The sequence below is a fragment of the Trachemys scripta genome, chromosome 2, assembly GCF_013100865.1.
Source record: "Trachemys scripta elegans isolate TJP31775 chromosome 2, CAS_Tse_1.0, whole genome shotgun sequence".
NCBI lineage: Eukaryota > Metazoa > Chordata > Testudines > Emydidae > Trachemys > Trachemys scripta.
Genome location: NC_048299.1, coordinates 92,605,985 through 92,621,194, shown reverse-complemented (window position 1 = coordinate 92,621,194; position 15,210 = coordinate 92,605,985). Strand labels below are relative to the sequence as shown.

At 44.9% G+C, this 15,210-nt stretch overlaps 1 protein-coding gene across 1 annotated transcript in view; it reads right to left on the bottom strand.

Annotated features, from left to right (window-relative positions):
- Positions 1-2,761: 2,761 nt before the first annotated feature.
- The window catches only part of BLVRA (biliverdin reductase A), a 47,155-nt gene continuing 34,706 nt past the window's right edge, over positions 2,762-15,210 (bottom strand). Inside the window, exons 2-7 of the mRNA XM_034761267.1 lie at positions 11,573-11,700; positions 9,878-9,997; positions 8,867-8,964; positions 8,231-8,338; positions 6,919-7,090; positions 2,762-4,345 (exon numbers count right to left, since the gene is read on the bottom strand). Of these exons, the coding sequence (XP_034617158.1) occupies positions 4,072-4,345; positions 6,919-7,090; positions 8,231-8,338; positions 8,867-8,964; positions 9,878-9,997; positions 11,573-11,691 (891 nt within the window). The 5' untranslated portion in view covers positions 11,692-11,700 and the 3' untranslated portion in view covers positions 2,762-4,071. The remainder of the gene's footprint in view (positions 4,346-6,918; positions 7,091-8,230; positions 8,339-8,866; positions 8,965-9,877; positions 9,998-11,572; positions 11,701-15,210) is intronic.

Genomic DNA, 15,210 nt, shown 5'->3' with positions numbered 1-15,210 from the left:
CATTAGCTGATCCCAGTCCTTGGAAAGCCCAGTGCCTTCAGATCTCTCTTGCTGTCCTGTGTGATCAGCAGCAGACTGCTGGCTCCTGGCGTTTCTGGATGAACTTCAGCGCTAGCCCGGGAGGGGATGTTGAACCATTGACCAACTCCTTCACTGCTAACAAGTCTGGACTGAGCTCCTGCTTCTGTGCTCCACTCGCAGAATTCGCTTGGCCAGCCCTGCCTGTTGCGAGCCCTTGCTACAGCCTGACACCTTGTGGCTCATTAGCTGCCTTTGTGCACAAGTTTGGCATTGATGGCGGAGAGCACAAGAGCACCCGGCTCAGGGTGTTTAAAGACATCACGAGTGGCTTCCCTGCTGTTCGAATGACTTCACTCTCTGGGGGCTGGAGTGTGCACCCTGGGAGCTGGGCTGCCATTTTGTTTCCCATCTTTGCATCTCAATGGCACCAGGTGGCCAAGCCTGATGGGCACTCTGTGCATGTGACAGGAAGCTGACATGGGGACTGATGGGCTAAGAGCCATTGGCCCTGAGCATGCGCTGAACCTCACAGAAGGCAGCTGGCAGCACCTTTCTGCCTCAGGTCACAGCCCAGAACAGCAAGGGGCTGGGATGTAGGTTTTGAACCCGTCCCCCTTTGTAACCCCCTTGTGTCATCTCTCTGTTAGAACTTCCTTTGTGCGGAGCTGAGGTGCCTTCTCCTCCCACTGAGACCAGTGGGATCTCAGGGTGCTTTCCCTGCAAGGCGCTCACACAATCCCAGTCTTCCCCTGCATCCAGGTGAAAGAGCGCACCCTAGTCTCTTTTGCAGGCTTGGGTCTATTCCACTGTCTTGTCCCCGGACCATCTCCCAGTGCCATTTGGCCACCTTAGGTTTTTGTAGTTTCTCTAATCATGAAACACAGCTGTGAGCTGAGCTTCACATCCCAGCAGCCTATTGGGCCAGAGCTGTTAGCTGTCTTCTCCAGGCCTGACACCGTAGGCAGCTTTTGGAGGGGGCCGAGTACGTACTGAGAGGTGGCTCAGCACCTTGGAAGATTGGGTCTTACCGGGGAAGCAATGGGATTTGTTAAACTTGAAGGATAATGAAAACTACAGAGAATATGCTGGACTCCAACAGCTTTATTAATGTGAACACAACACATTCATTAACACCTGTAGCTAGAACCACCACAATACATCAGCAAATTCACATCTCGGAAGACATCAAAGCAACTCTAGTGCATCAGACACTGCAGTGCACAGTAAAGGGAGTGCTCAGAGCAGTGGAGGGGCAGGTCACTGGACTGCCATGCGTAATCCAGAATGGTCACAAGTCTGCCTCCATTTTTCACAAATATTAGCAAAAAAATAAGTTGCAAGTCAAATAGAGTTCCACAGCATCACTAATAGCAAAGCGAGGCAATAAAACCAAACAACTTAAAAAAAATATTTTAAGGTTGACAGTGTCACTTTAGGCCGTCAGCTTCAGTTTTCACACGAGGTAAGTTTTCTTTTTAAAAAACATTGATATTTATAATTTTTCTTTAATCAAAGGCCTTTTGCCTTCATCTCAAGAAAATGGAAAAAATGTGACATGCAAGAAATGAATGCGTGAAGGCTGTCACTGTACCGAGATCCTGCATTTCTAAGGCAGCACCCTTCGAGAGCAACGTGAAGAATTCCATTTTAACACCTCCACATCCCTTTGGAAAAATGACTCAGATGCATGTAGCTTCCAATTTGGCCCCTGTGTACAAGTGTAACTACACCAATAGCATGGCAAGGGAAGTTTCTGTTAAGGTAGGCAGGGTAGCGTTTCATACACATTGACCTGGCAGTACAAGCCGATAATGGAAGAGCTTCTATAGAATGAATTCACAAGCAAGACATAACAGTGCTTGTTAAGGGCAGAATATTCAAAAATACTCAGCACTGGTTTCTTTCTTCTCTTATTGAAGTTAATGGTAAAATTCCCATTGAGCACAGATACGACAACACTGAAAATCCCACCTTAAAGCTTTCAAACACACTTAGCGTGATCTGATTAGGAAAGGAGGGACTGAGTCATCAACTCTTGCATCTACAGCGTTTTTTCCTTTCTCAGCAAACAGGAGAAGGTCATAAAACCAGAAATATTTTGTGCATTGCTGAATATCCATAGCAGAAGATTTTAATTCTATTTTTAATCAGGGTGGACTCCACACATTTTGTCATAAAACTAGTGAGGATAAAATTTCCCTCCTTCCAAAGATGGCATTGTATTTGCTCCTGCAAAATATGTCCATGTGTAAAAAGGTCATTGTGAATGCAAAATAGACCAGTTTGGGACTCAAGTACCCATTTGGCTACACAATGCATATTCTGCAGGCACGTTTCCTGTTTGTGCACACGTGTATTTAAGGCCTGATCCAAAGCCCAATGAAGTCAAAGGGAGGCTTTCCATTGATTTTTATGGGCATTGGATCAGGCCCATATTTTGCAGGCACAACTTAGAAGCACATTAAAGTAAATATACTACTAATTAGGTCTGGCTGACCTGATTTGGATTAAAAAAACCTAATCAAACAACATACCCCATCCTACCCATCCCCAATCTCTAGTTGAACCGTACCTGCTGTTCAGATGCGTTTGGTTAAAGTTTTATTTGGCCATTATTTTATATTTATTACATTGTATATAATTCATAATATATGTGCTTGGTTTTGGAGTTTATTCCTCCAGTGCCAATGTGGACAAGGGCTGCTGGCTTCCCATGAAGTATGTTCGAGAGACAACAAAACATTCTCAAGAGGGCTTTATTGCTATTATAACAGATGTGTGTTGTAATTAGAATATAATACAGGGAGACAAAGGTATTGCTTCAGTTTTTTCTCTATGTATGCTGATGACTTGGCACTTTTCGGGACTGCAATTTCTTTATGGCAGGGACCAAATCTTGCCATGTATTTATTCAGCAACTAGCACCATGGGGTCTCTGGGCACTACTGAAAAACAACAAATAAATAGTATCACAGTTGCATGGTTGCTATTTGCAAAAATGCTCTATTTCCTAACACCATGCTATAACTGGCATTACTATATTGTCCCTGTTTCTATAAATGTATTATTTATAGTTTCTATTAAATTAATACATTTCATTTATTCAGAGTGGTCCATTCTCACACTGGGTCACATGCAGAATTCTCATGAACATTAATAGGGGTTATGGGCATGCCTCAGTGTGCCAGTGAGCCACTGTGCTCAGAAACAGAGGAGCCAAGGACTGGTTATGGGGAAAGGATCTTGAAAAGGGGCAGGTGATGCAGTGGGTTAATGTATTATACCAACCTTTCGCCTCTGGAAAAGTGGGTTACAACCTGGCATAAGGCAGCAGAGAAATCAGTTTAGTGATCTCAGCATAACACCCAGTGAGAGGACAGATTCCGATCTAATTTATTCTGTGTTTAAACCAGTGTAAATGCCGTTGTAAGTAATGGATTTGGTTTGCACTGGTGTAAAATATCAGAATCTGGCCCACAGCCAATATACAAAGTATCGTTCAGGGCAATTACTCAGGGAAGGGACAAGACTGGAATATGTGAAGTTTTGCAGGTCAGGTGTGTGGTGCTATAACACCTTTGGAGGTAGAGAGGCTTGTAGAGCAGCTCTATGCCTCATTCTAGACAGTGCTATAAATCTCTTACTCTCATATATATTAAAAAGAAGAAGGAACTAAAATTATATTTAATAAAATTGTAGCTTCTGCAGTGTCATTGGGCCTGCTCCCATTGAGGTCAATGACAAAATCTCCCATTGACTTCTGTGGGAGCAACACATCTGAATGCTCTTTGCCTGGTAGCTTTAAGTTTGACTGGAAAGATGCCATGTACTGGGGACAGCCCAATGCATCATCCAGTTCTGCCATGTTAAATATCTCACACAGCATAAAACACTTGTGGGGCCCAAGCTACTGAGCAAAGCCCCATGGATTTTAATGGTAAGAACCAATCAAATAGAAGTTAACTGCCAACAAGCTGCTTTAGGGTAACACTAAGCTGCAGCTCTACTCAGCCTCTGACTACCACATTCCCTTTCTCATAAAGAGCGGCCTTAGGAATGGATTTTCGCCGGCCGTTCACAGTGCTGCTGAATCTCCTCTGCGAGGTCCAGGCACCGCAGGATGCGCCACTTCTCAGCGGCCAGCTCTTCTCTGGAGACCTGGCTCAACAGTTTTTTGGCAAAGAGGTTCTGATCTTGCATGAAGAGGCCCACAGCAGACTTTGGGGCCTCAGGGAGGTTCTCCAGGCAGCCACTTTTGAAACAGAAGTTGATTTTCTTATCACGTCTCAGCCCTGGTCCCCTTTCTTCAATCCATGTCAGAGGTCTAATGTGAGAGAGTAGAAAAACAAAGGACATTTAGGAAGAAATAAACCCACAGGGTTATTCCGTTTTTCCCATCACTGGTTAACAGTAAATGCCCATCTAAAATGTTTTAAAACTTTGATACAGATGTAAGCCAGGGCCTGAATAAGCTCTCCCCTAATGTCTTTTGGTGAACTGGGAAAAGACCTCAGGAGTAGACTAAATTTGCCTAAGTGATCAGAAGACAGACCTGCTTTGCCAAAGGGATCACTTTTGGCTATTCTGGGTGTTACGTTACACCCCATATTCTTCATAGAAATATGGTTATGATATAAATATGGCATAACTAAGATATACTTTATGCGAGGTGGCTCATGCAAGATATCATTCAAAAGGTTGTGATCTACTGAATGTGTTTATCCAATTTGTATGCACGTATAATTTTTTTATCTGGAGCTAGGAATATTGACCATGTATGTGTATTTGAAATGTGCTACTTTGGGTGACACCTAATACTAGCCCTTCAGGTACAACAATGAAAAAATCAGACAGGGCTGATGACCCATCAGCAAGGACAATGGCCTGTGAAAGAGCTTAGTCTTCCTGTGGACGCTCCAAACAGCCTGAGAGTAATGGCTACTACGACCCCGGAGAGACATGTGACTGAGTCACCTGGTACTTTTCCACTATAGGGGAATGGGGACCAAACAAAGGATTCCCGCCTTAGGTAAATCCTTTTTAAGGGCTGGGGAGGGGGTTGATCGTGACTCTCCTCCATTGCCTACCCAAGAAGAAGGACTGCTGAAAGAACCTGAAAGGACAAAGGAACTAACCTGAAAGGAAAAGCAGGGATGAGTCCAGACTGAGACAGGGGTCCAGTCTGTAAGAAGAAATAACTGGAACTCTCAGCTACTGAAACTCTGCAACTTACCTAAAATAACCTTTAGGTGAGGAATTACTTCTTGAAACCAGTCTCTAAGATCTTACGGTTAGTATGCATGTTTTATTTTATTTGCTCAGTAATCTGCTTTGTTCTGTTTGCTATCCCTTATAATCACTTACAATCTGCCTTTTATAGTTAATACATTTGTTTTGTTTATTATTAAACCCAGTTTGTGCAATTTCTAATTGGGTGGAGGGGAGGGAAAGAAGTTCTGCACATCTCTCTTCACATTGAGGGAGAGGGAGAATTTTTATGAGCTTGCACTGTGCAGATCTTTCTATACAGTGCAAGACAATATTATTTTGGGTTTATTTCCCAAAAGGGGTGTGCAAGTGAGTGCTGGGTGAATCCCCTCACACAGCGCTGACTTCAGTCTGTGTCTGCAGCTGGGTGTGGCCCTACCTGTCTGTGTGTGTGTGTGTGTGTGTGTGCGCGAGCGCACTGCAGGAGGCCAGATTGCTAATTCAGCAAAACAGGGAGAGAGAATCCCAGTGATGGAGCAGGAGGGGCTGAATGAAACCCCAGTACATCACATGGCATCCCAGATGGGGGGTCTAACCCCTCACACTGGCTTAAAATTCACTTTAGTCTTAGACACAGGGGTAATGAAATGTTATTATGCTTATTGTATGAGTAAAGGGCAGCAGAACTGTATTTAATATGCCCTAATTGAGGGGTCACCCTAAATTAACATCACTTGCTAAGTAGGTGCCAAATCCAAGTGAAAGTCAGAGAGGGTAGGGACAGATGTTCCTACCTGGTGGTGTGGATTTCTTTAAAGGGTCCTAAAAGCCATTTGATCCTCCGCTTCTAGTGTATAAAGGCAGAGCTGACTAGACTCAGTTGAGAGTCCTGGTTTCTTCTCAGTGATCACTACAGCTAAAAACACTGACAAACTCATTTAGGGTCTGAGCCTAAGACCTGATAGCATGGACAGTGTTGTGGTGCAAGACAGCATTGAGGGAGCATCAGCAGTGAGGTTCTCTGCTGTGCAATGAAATCACTAAGGGCTGAAATCACTAGGGCAGGGCTAGGCAGAGGAAGCTCAGAACATGGCATCGCAGCTGAAGGCAGAAGCGGTAGAAGCAGCAACACTGGCAAACGGTGACAGAGGTGGCAGCAGCAGCATTGAGCAGCTGTAGAGACGGCAGTGTCATGCAGTGGCATCACTGGGTTGGGTCTCAAGTTGGTTCTGTTTGGTAATGCTGAGAGGAACCCCTAGATACTGAACCCATCCTGTGTTGCTGACAACATCACCTGGCAGAAGGGTTATATATGGTGTGTTCAGGTAACAGGCTCGAAGAGCAGTAATTAATGTAACACGAAAGGACTGGGTCTTGAGGTTACAGCAAAGGATTTTGAGTATAATCCCTGGGTACTATTCCCAACTTCTGCCTTTGATTCACACTGTGACCTTGGCCAAGTCCTGTAAACTCTCCCCACCTCAGTTTTCCCATCTGTATAATGGGGCAAATAATATCTAACCACCTCACAGGAGTGTTGTGAAGCTTAGTTCATTAGTGTCTGTAGAGTGCTTTTTGATTCTTGTATGAAAGTTGCTGTACAGGTGCAAAGAAGAGAAAGTGCCAAGTTCCTGCTGAAAATACCTAAATAGCATGGCTAATCTGCTCCTGTATCGTTACATTACTCACTTCTTGTTTGCAGTCTGAAAATGTGCTGTCATTCTGGAATAACTCTTTTCTTTGTGTTCCTCTCTAGTGGCTGAGGTGACAGTGAGGTCTCCAAAGAGGTCAACGAGCCAAGTCAGGCGGGCAATTCCGCTGAAAGCTGGGAAGCCTGATCGCTCTTCATCCAAGGCACCACCTATAGGAATAAGAATGAAAGGACTTGAGAAGTGGGAAAGGAACCCCCACCCTAATCAGCTACATGGAGTCAAGCAAGGGGAAAGCTCTGAGGGTCAGTCTGGGATGGAGCCTCACGGTTGGGACCCCAGTAAATCTAGTCTGCTGAAAAGGATCATTTGTTGAGCTACACAACAGGATATGCTGCCCCTTTTCTGTTGTTCTTAAAGGTTCAAATCTATCAAACAAACCTTTCAAGTCTCTCTTGCCCTCCTCAAATCCTGATAACTCAAGGAAACTCTCCCACTATAGCATGTGTGTGCCATCTGTCCCATTTGGGCCAGGACCATCTCCGGTTTCTGCAGTCTTGGCCAACGACCCCGAAATCTGCTTGGAGCTTCTATTGGGACCAGGCGGGAAGTTTGAAGCTGCCTGTTTATCCCCTTTTCCAGCCTGAGCTGCTCTGCCCTATGCTGAGGGCTGCAAGAGCCAAACAGAGGGCAGCAAAGAGCACTGCCGGGGAAAGGCAGCAACCACCTACCCAGCCAGCTGTTACAGCTGATGAAGATGGGTGGGCAGAAGAGGGCATGGGAAAATAATTGCCACCCAGATCTCCATCTGAAGGCAGAGAGGAAGACAGACAATGAGCGTGCAGGAAAATCCTAAGGATATATTGGGGAGCACTAGTATATGGGTTCACACAAGGGGATGGGGGAATGAAACCTTTAATCTCTCCCAGCTCTTTGAAGACAAAAACAGGGGAGGAGCCTGGGGGTCCTCAGTGGACAGTGGGGTGATTTTCAGCAGCTCTCCATCCTCTCTGGAGACCAGGTGAGGATGAGGGGGCTAAAGGGACCTCCCCAGGTCACTGATACCCCAATGCAGAAAGAGAGCAGACGACAGCTGTGAAGATACTAGAGGGGAACAGGCTTGCTGTCCTCCATCAAAGATACTGGGGAGGGAGTAGCAGGCCACAGAACCTTTCTCTGACACAGGCAACTGCCAGTAGAGGGAGACAGTTGTTTGAAGGTCTCTCTGGATGGGTCCTGACTCCATGACTCAAACTACTACAGAACAAGCCCTCACACGAGTGAGTGAATGAATGAGTGAATGAAGTTGCTGGCATCTCAGCAGGACAGGAAGCCTGAGTTTAACAACCGACCTGTGAAATGTAACGTTCCTTTCACAAGCTCCTTCCCAGCCACCTCCTTTTTCAGCTGCTTGTACTCTTCTGTCAAAAGTTCAATGTGCTCCACATGGAGGATTTTACCTGTCATTGAGAAAACGAAGATCAAATGGGATTACTAAAAGCTTTCTGCATGAATCCAAATCCACTTCTAGGCAGTAAACCTTTTAGCAATCATCAGTGTGAGCACACTTGAAACAGCCTTATCCGTGGCTGGCAGAATGGTGCCAAGACAAATCGTCAAGACATTGCACTAGGGATCCAATTTGGTTCTGTTCTCATTGTTCTCAGGGGGCCACACCTACAGTCCACAGTTACAGCAACTTTAGCAAACAACGGCAGCATTTTAGCGATTGACTTTAATAGGAATCATGTGAATGAACCGACCGTAATACGGGGTTTTGAAAGTTGAGGCACTAGCCTTCAAAATGCAGGCTGGGTGAAGTCCTAAATCTTAGACTGGGAGTTCTGTGGAGCAAGCCCTGTCCTTGTGCTATGCCTCGGATAATGGAGCCCTGCACCTTGTTTGAGGTTCTTAGGCACTACCACAACAGATGTAATCTAACGTTGTTGTACAAAGCTAGTTACAAATTTGACATTAAGGATCATCACCTTTCTGCTCAGCCATCTCCCAGAGCTCACGTGCTGTGCTAGCGGACAGCGCCATGGGGTACTCGACAAGGACATGTTTCCCAGCCTCCAAGAACATCCTAGAATATATGAGAGAGCGAGAGAGGTCTTTAAAAGATGCTACCTTATTCATCTCTCTTCCTCTGAACAAACTCTTTCTTACTCTTGCAGCCACCCCCATCTCTAGGGATGTGGAAATAGCATGAATGAATATGTTGAGAGTGGGGGTAATAAAAGGCATTTTCTTAGGGTACGTCTATATTGTGATTAGACACCCATGGCTGGCCCATGCCAGCTGACTTGGGCTCACAGGGCTCGGGCTAAGGGGCTGTTTACTTGCAGTGTAGACATTCAGACTCAGGCTGCAGCCCATGCTCTGGGACCCTCCTACCTTGCAGGGTCCTAGAGCCCAGGCTCCAGCCCAAGCTGGTTAAGTCACATGCCTAGCAGATTTGGATTCTATTTCTGCCTCCACCACGGACGTCCTGCATGACCTTGGGCAAGTCACTTGGTCTCTCTGTGCCCCGGGTCCGTATGAGGAGGATACTGCCCTATCTCACAAGGTTGTTTTGGCGCTTAATTCATTCATGTTTGGAAAGCTCGATGAGATCCTTAGGCAGGTGCTTCAAAAATTCAGGTTACTAGGGAGAAGATGGCATGGATGAGAGTGTCAGGAACCAGTTGGTAGGGAGGGGAGGGGAGGAATTGAAGGAAATGGTATTTTCTGAATCCAATTCTTGTATTTCCTCCAAAATACATGTAAATCCAACAGTACTAATACATGCATGCAGCAGAGCACCTGTCTCATTTTACCTCAGGTGGGTAAACCTCACAGTCACATTTACTTTGAGAATATGGGGATTATTTTACATTGCTAACAAAGAGGAATGTTTCTAGACACGAATTCATTCTTTGATACAGCACGTACCATTGCATAGCAGCGCCTAATGTAAGGAAGTAACAAGCAGAGAAGAGGAAAAGAGAGACACATACCTGACATTCTCCTCATGGCTTTTGTTGTCAGTGCTGATGATGGCCGCCTGGATCTCTTTGTTTCCCAGAGCATCTTGCAAACTAATCTGCTTGACCTCATTAATATTACCGAGGGTTCTTCTAGTTGTTCAATAGAAAGAAATTAAAAAAAACAAAACATCACAACCACAGGCCGCGCTCCCCAATTATTATTGGAACCTCAGTCATAGACCAAGATCCCATTGTGTTAGGTGCTGTACAAACATAGATCAAAAAGATAGTTGCTGCACCAAACAGCTTAAGTACAAGACAAGAGACAACAGGGGGATACAAACAGACAAGGGAGCAAAAGAAAACAGACAATATCGGTCAGTTTAATGGACAGTGGTCACAGCACACCAGTGGCCTAATCATTGTAGGAATCATGGCAAAGGAGAGTTTAGAGGAGGGATTTGGAGGAGAGATGAGGAGGATGTTTACAGGGAGCTCCTCCCAACATGGGAGGCAGCAGAGAAAAAGCACATAGATGCTTGTTTGAAAATTTAACAGCTGGGTGGTGAAGACTGGCATCATTGCTAGAGAAGAGGCAGGAGTCAACATCTTAATAGTGTATGTGAGATGAAGGTAGGATGAGGATAGGCCATCATGGCCCTTGAAAGTAAAGATGAGTCATTTGTGTTTGATGTACTAGAGAAGGTGAAGCCAATGGAGGGACATAAAGAGAAGGGTGACATGGTCAAAGTGACATGCTAGGAGAATTACCTCTGTAGCAGCATTTTGAATTGTGTGTCAGACTGGCACAGTTTCCCAATAGAAGTGGTGGGTATTGCTTGGGTCATTCAATAGTAGATCTAGCACTAGAAAAAACACCCTAGGAACAAGGTTGCATTGGCAAGGAGATTTAATGGATGGCCTAATAGGGCTTTTCTGTCTCAAACAGATATGATTAAATATAGCTGGAAAATACATCCACAACCCGAGATCCCCATATGTTCCACATAACTATTTTAAACCATTATGCTTTGTTGCTATAGTGCAGAAAGCCTGATAGGAATGCTCTGAGATAGCAGCACTGTTGTGCAGATTTACTTAAGTTTCAGCCACATGGTTGCTGAGAATAAATGATACTGCCACCTAAAAGGTAACCTTATTGCACAGCCTACATTATGATTTGTTCTTCAAAATCCACATCTGGCTTCAAAGACAAATTTTACAGCACAGTCGCCTTACCAGAGTTCTACAGATGAATTACTTATAGACACTGGCCCATCAGTGCAGCTGCTTAAAGCCTGTGCCATCCTACAGCAGAGTTCAGTCATTTGGTTACATTTCGAGTCTCTTTTAAAGGCCTGATCTTACAGGGCTCTGAGCTCCCTCAACTTTCCCTGAGCTAAGTGAGAACTGAGGTGCACAGCACCTCATTAGAGACACTCAGCATCTCTCTGGACTGAGTCCTAAATCTGCTTGAATGATCTCATTGAGGCACTTTGCAAAGCTTCCTGCAATCATTAATCAACCTAACCTGTGGACACTACGCGCTGTCACATAAACTGCATTTACTGTGCACCCAGCAGACCTCCTTGAATTATTATATCGGAGAAATGTATCTTCTAAGATGAGCCTGGAAAGTTATACATGCAAAGAAGAGAGAGTATGTGGGGGGCAAAAATAATCTCTACACCATGCTCATTAAAACACATAACTGGAATATCTAACCTGGATACAAAGCCAAACAGTTTCAGGTGCTCAGAAGGGCTGGAAGGCATCGGATTCAGCATGTCTCTTATCCGCACAGATCCAGCAATTCCGATCCCCACCACCACAGTGCCAAACATTTTGTTAGCCTGAAACAAAACAAAAATAGATAAGTCTAGAAAAAAATGCATTCTGTTAATATGCTCCCCTTCCCCTGCATTATACTCCCACACTTTAGCATCCAGGCAGCTTGCCAAAGACACCCTGATGTGTTGCATGAGGCTGAGTGCACTCATATCTTATTGAAGTCCATGGGATTTGAGGATGATCAGCACCTCACAGGACTGGGGCCTGAAGACTCTTGTAATTGACAGCCAGTATGTTAGATCCACAGTACAAGGCTGTTCTTTCCCCAAAACGGATAGGCAAATCTTAGAGAGGACAGGGATCTTCTCGTTATATAGCACCTTTTGCCTGGACTGATCCCAAAACATTTTGCAAAACTAACATTTGACACAAACTATATTCAGGGTTCACTCCGAGCCTCTGCAATGCAGCTTTCTCTGGACTGAAACAAAGAGCATACAGCAATGTTTCACAAAACTTTAAGACAGGAAGTGAAGAATGCCCTTTTCCAGTTGAAACTGCTGGAGAATTTTAGAGATGCAAAAGGTAATGACCTAACTTATAATTTTGCTGGAATACTGGGGTGACATTTGTACTCTTCTGAAAAGCACCATGATCTCTTTAATGACAAGTGATCATGACCTCAGTTTTCCTTCTCACTGAAAAAACAGCACTTTCAATGGCAGTATCCCCTACTATCATAAAGGAGCATTAGCAGGAGAGTGTGGTCCAGTGGTAGGGTGTTGAACCAGGAGTAGAGAATGCTCAGTTCTATTCTCTGCTTTGCCTTTGACTCACTGTGATGATTTAGCCTTTGAGTGGCTGAGTATTCCCCCTGGGGATAATAATGCTTATTCACCCCATGTTCTGCTTCTTCTATTTCATCGCTCTGTCTTCTCCCCTTCTCCTTGGCTTGGTGCAATACGATCTGTTGATTAGTTACTTCCTTTCAAATCTTTCCTAAAACCACATCTTTTCCTCAATGACTCTTGTCTGATGGGATCACAGCACAACATGGCACAGCTGCAGGCTCTCACTGCAATCCGTTTCTGCGACTGCATTTTCTAACTGTACTGACAATGCTAGAGGTCAACTGCTACTAAGAAATTCTATCAACTGGCACTAAAGAGTCTCACGTTGCATATGTTGCATCTGGGTTTTCGCCTCTATTTATGTATTGCTGTCACTGCCGATATGGCTCATTCCATGTTTATTGTCTGTACTGTATTATCCAGTGAAGTGCTCCGACATACCGTCTTGCTTTAATATAAAGCAAGAAATGATTGATGTTGCAAGAGTCTCCATTAGAATCACAGCAATGTGCAGTTACCAGAGGGTGGCATGTGATGTACTAGCTCGACTCACCAGGGAACAAAGACGCTGTTGAGCCCCAGGCTTGATTTTATTTGGCCCACAGAGAGATGAGATCAGAAAGATCACCACCAGCGTAACCCATTTCAAATGATCGACATTCCCTCTGAACAAATTCTGGGCCTGATTCGCATTTACACTAATGCTCCTATAATGCCATTTTCCATTGCCAGGGCCGTATCCTGTGGGCGTAAATTACACTTACACTTGAAGGGCAGGGTAAATGAGACTTAAGTCCTCTGACAGAGCAGGTGGGGTATCACTTGGTATAATTTCAGTTGATGGTATATTACCCAGAAATCCTACAATACATTCTGTGCCAGCAAGCGTAGAGTCCGCAGAAATGCCCACAACTGGTGAACAGTGTGGAGCTATGCCTTACTGATACTGCACAACACAATATTTTTTCTATTTGAGAAATCAACTAAAGAAAAAAATATTTGCACATTAAGGCCAAATTTTGTCCTCTGATACATTACAGGAGCTTCCTGGGTGTCTCAATACAGCCAGACAGTACCCCCTACATACAGTGTGGGCAGCCAGAGCTAATCACCCATGTGATGATGGCAGAATTCTGGCAACAGACCAGCTGGTGAAGAGCATGGATATGATGTGTCCATGTAGTTTTGGGACCTGTTTTTAAGGCAACTGGTGTCAGAGGCTGCTAATATTTTTTACTGCTTTCAGGTATCTTCTATCTCAGTTATATCTGCAAGCAAGAGTACTGCTCCAATGGTTGCTACACTCTCTTGAAAGCTCTGTAGGCGTCTCACTCCCAAGCAGTGCCTTTCCCTCTCTAGCTGCTGAACTATATTTCAGTACAGAAGGGGAGAGAGGGAGGGAGCTGAGCCTCTACTCTCATTGCCAGAAACAAAATACTATTTTTCAACAGATGCATAGGATATTGCACATGAAGCCTACAGCTACCCTTTGAAAGTCTTCCCAAATTGTGCCCCATGTAAAATTAATGACCTCCCAAAGTACACACATTTGGTAGAGGCAGGAAAGAAGCTTTCAACCCTGTAACAAATCCTGTTACTAAGCAACCCGTTGTCATAGCAACTAGCCATTCAGAGCAGGTCCCTAGCTCTTTAGGGCTTTAGAGGTTAAAAAGAACACCTCAGTCTTCACCCAGAAACTAACCAATGTAGCCTGCACTTATATGTAGATAAAGGGAATCAATATGCTAGCATTACTGCTACTTGTATTTTATTCCTCTCAGTCCATTCACACACCAGATCCTGAAACTGTTTAACAACCAAAGAAAGATCAATCTGATGTTACTGGGGCCGCCACACATCTCTGAGAGCAGAAATCAGTCCAAATCATTATTTCTGTGATTAATTTTTTTATTGGTTTTCATAAAGAAACAAACAGTGAAAAGTACAAAAAGGCAAATGCCTCACAGCCTGTATACATTTCCAAACACTGCATGCTTCATGGGATCTCCAACAGAATTATGCAATTTGACAATGTGTCAAAGCTGCAAGACCATATAATGCTACATAAGCATAAACGTTAGAGTGGGGGGGGGGAACAGTGTTAAAATAGAAGACATACGTAAATAGGGAAGAAAGAGAAAGGGAGGTCTGGCATTCTTTAAGCCATCTCAAGATTTTTTTATCCAAATGTATGTAGAAATGTGGTCCAAATTTCTTCAAAACCATATAATTGTTCTCTACGATGATAAACTCCTCTTTCTTTGGCTGCTAACTCAGACAGGTCCAAATACCACGGCTCTATTCTAAGCAAAAGCCTACTCTTCCCCTTTTGTAAAACCACTCTCTTGGCGATCATTACAGCCCTCAAGAATAGGGTTGCCAAACCTCACCCACACCCCCTCCCATACCCCAACCCCCTGCCCCAGCCCTGAACCCCCTCCTGTACCCAAACTCCCACCCAGAGCCTGCACCCCACCCCACACCCTAACCCCCTGCCCTGAGCCCCCTCCTGCACCCAAACTCACACCCAGAGCCTGCACCCCACATCCCATCCCTCACCCCAACCCCCTGCCCTGAGCCCCCTCCTGCACCCAAACTCACACCCAGAGCCTGCACCCCACATCCCATCCCTCACCCCAACCCCCTGCCCTGAGCCCCCTCCTGCACCCAAACTCACACCCAGAGCCTGCACCCCACATCCCATCCCTCACCCCAACCCCC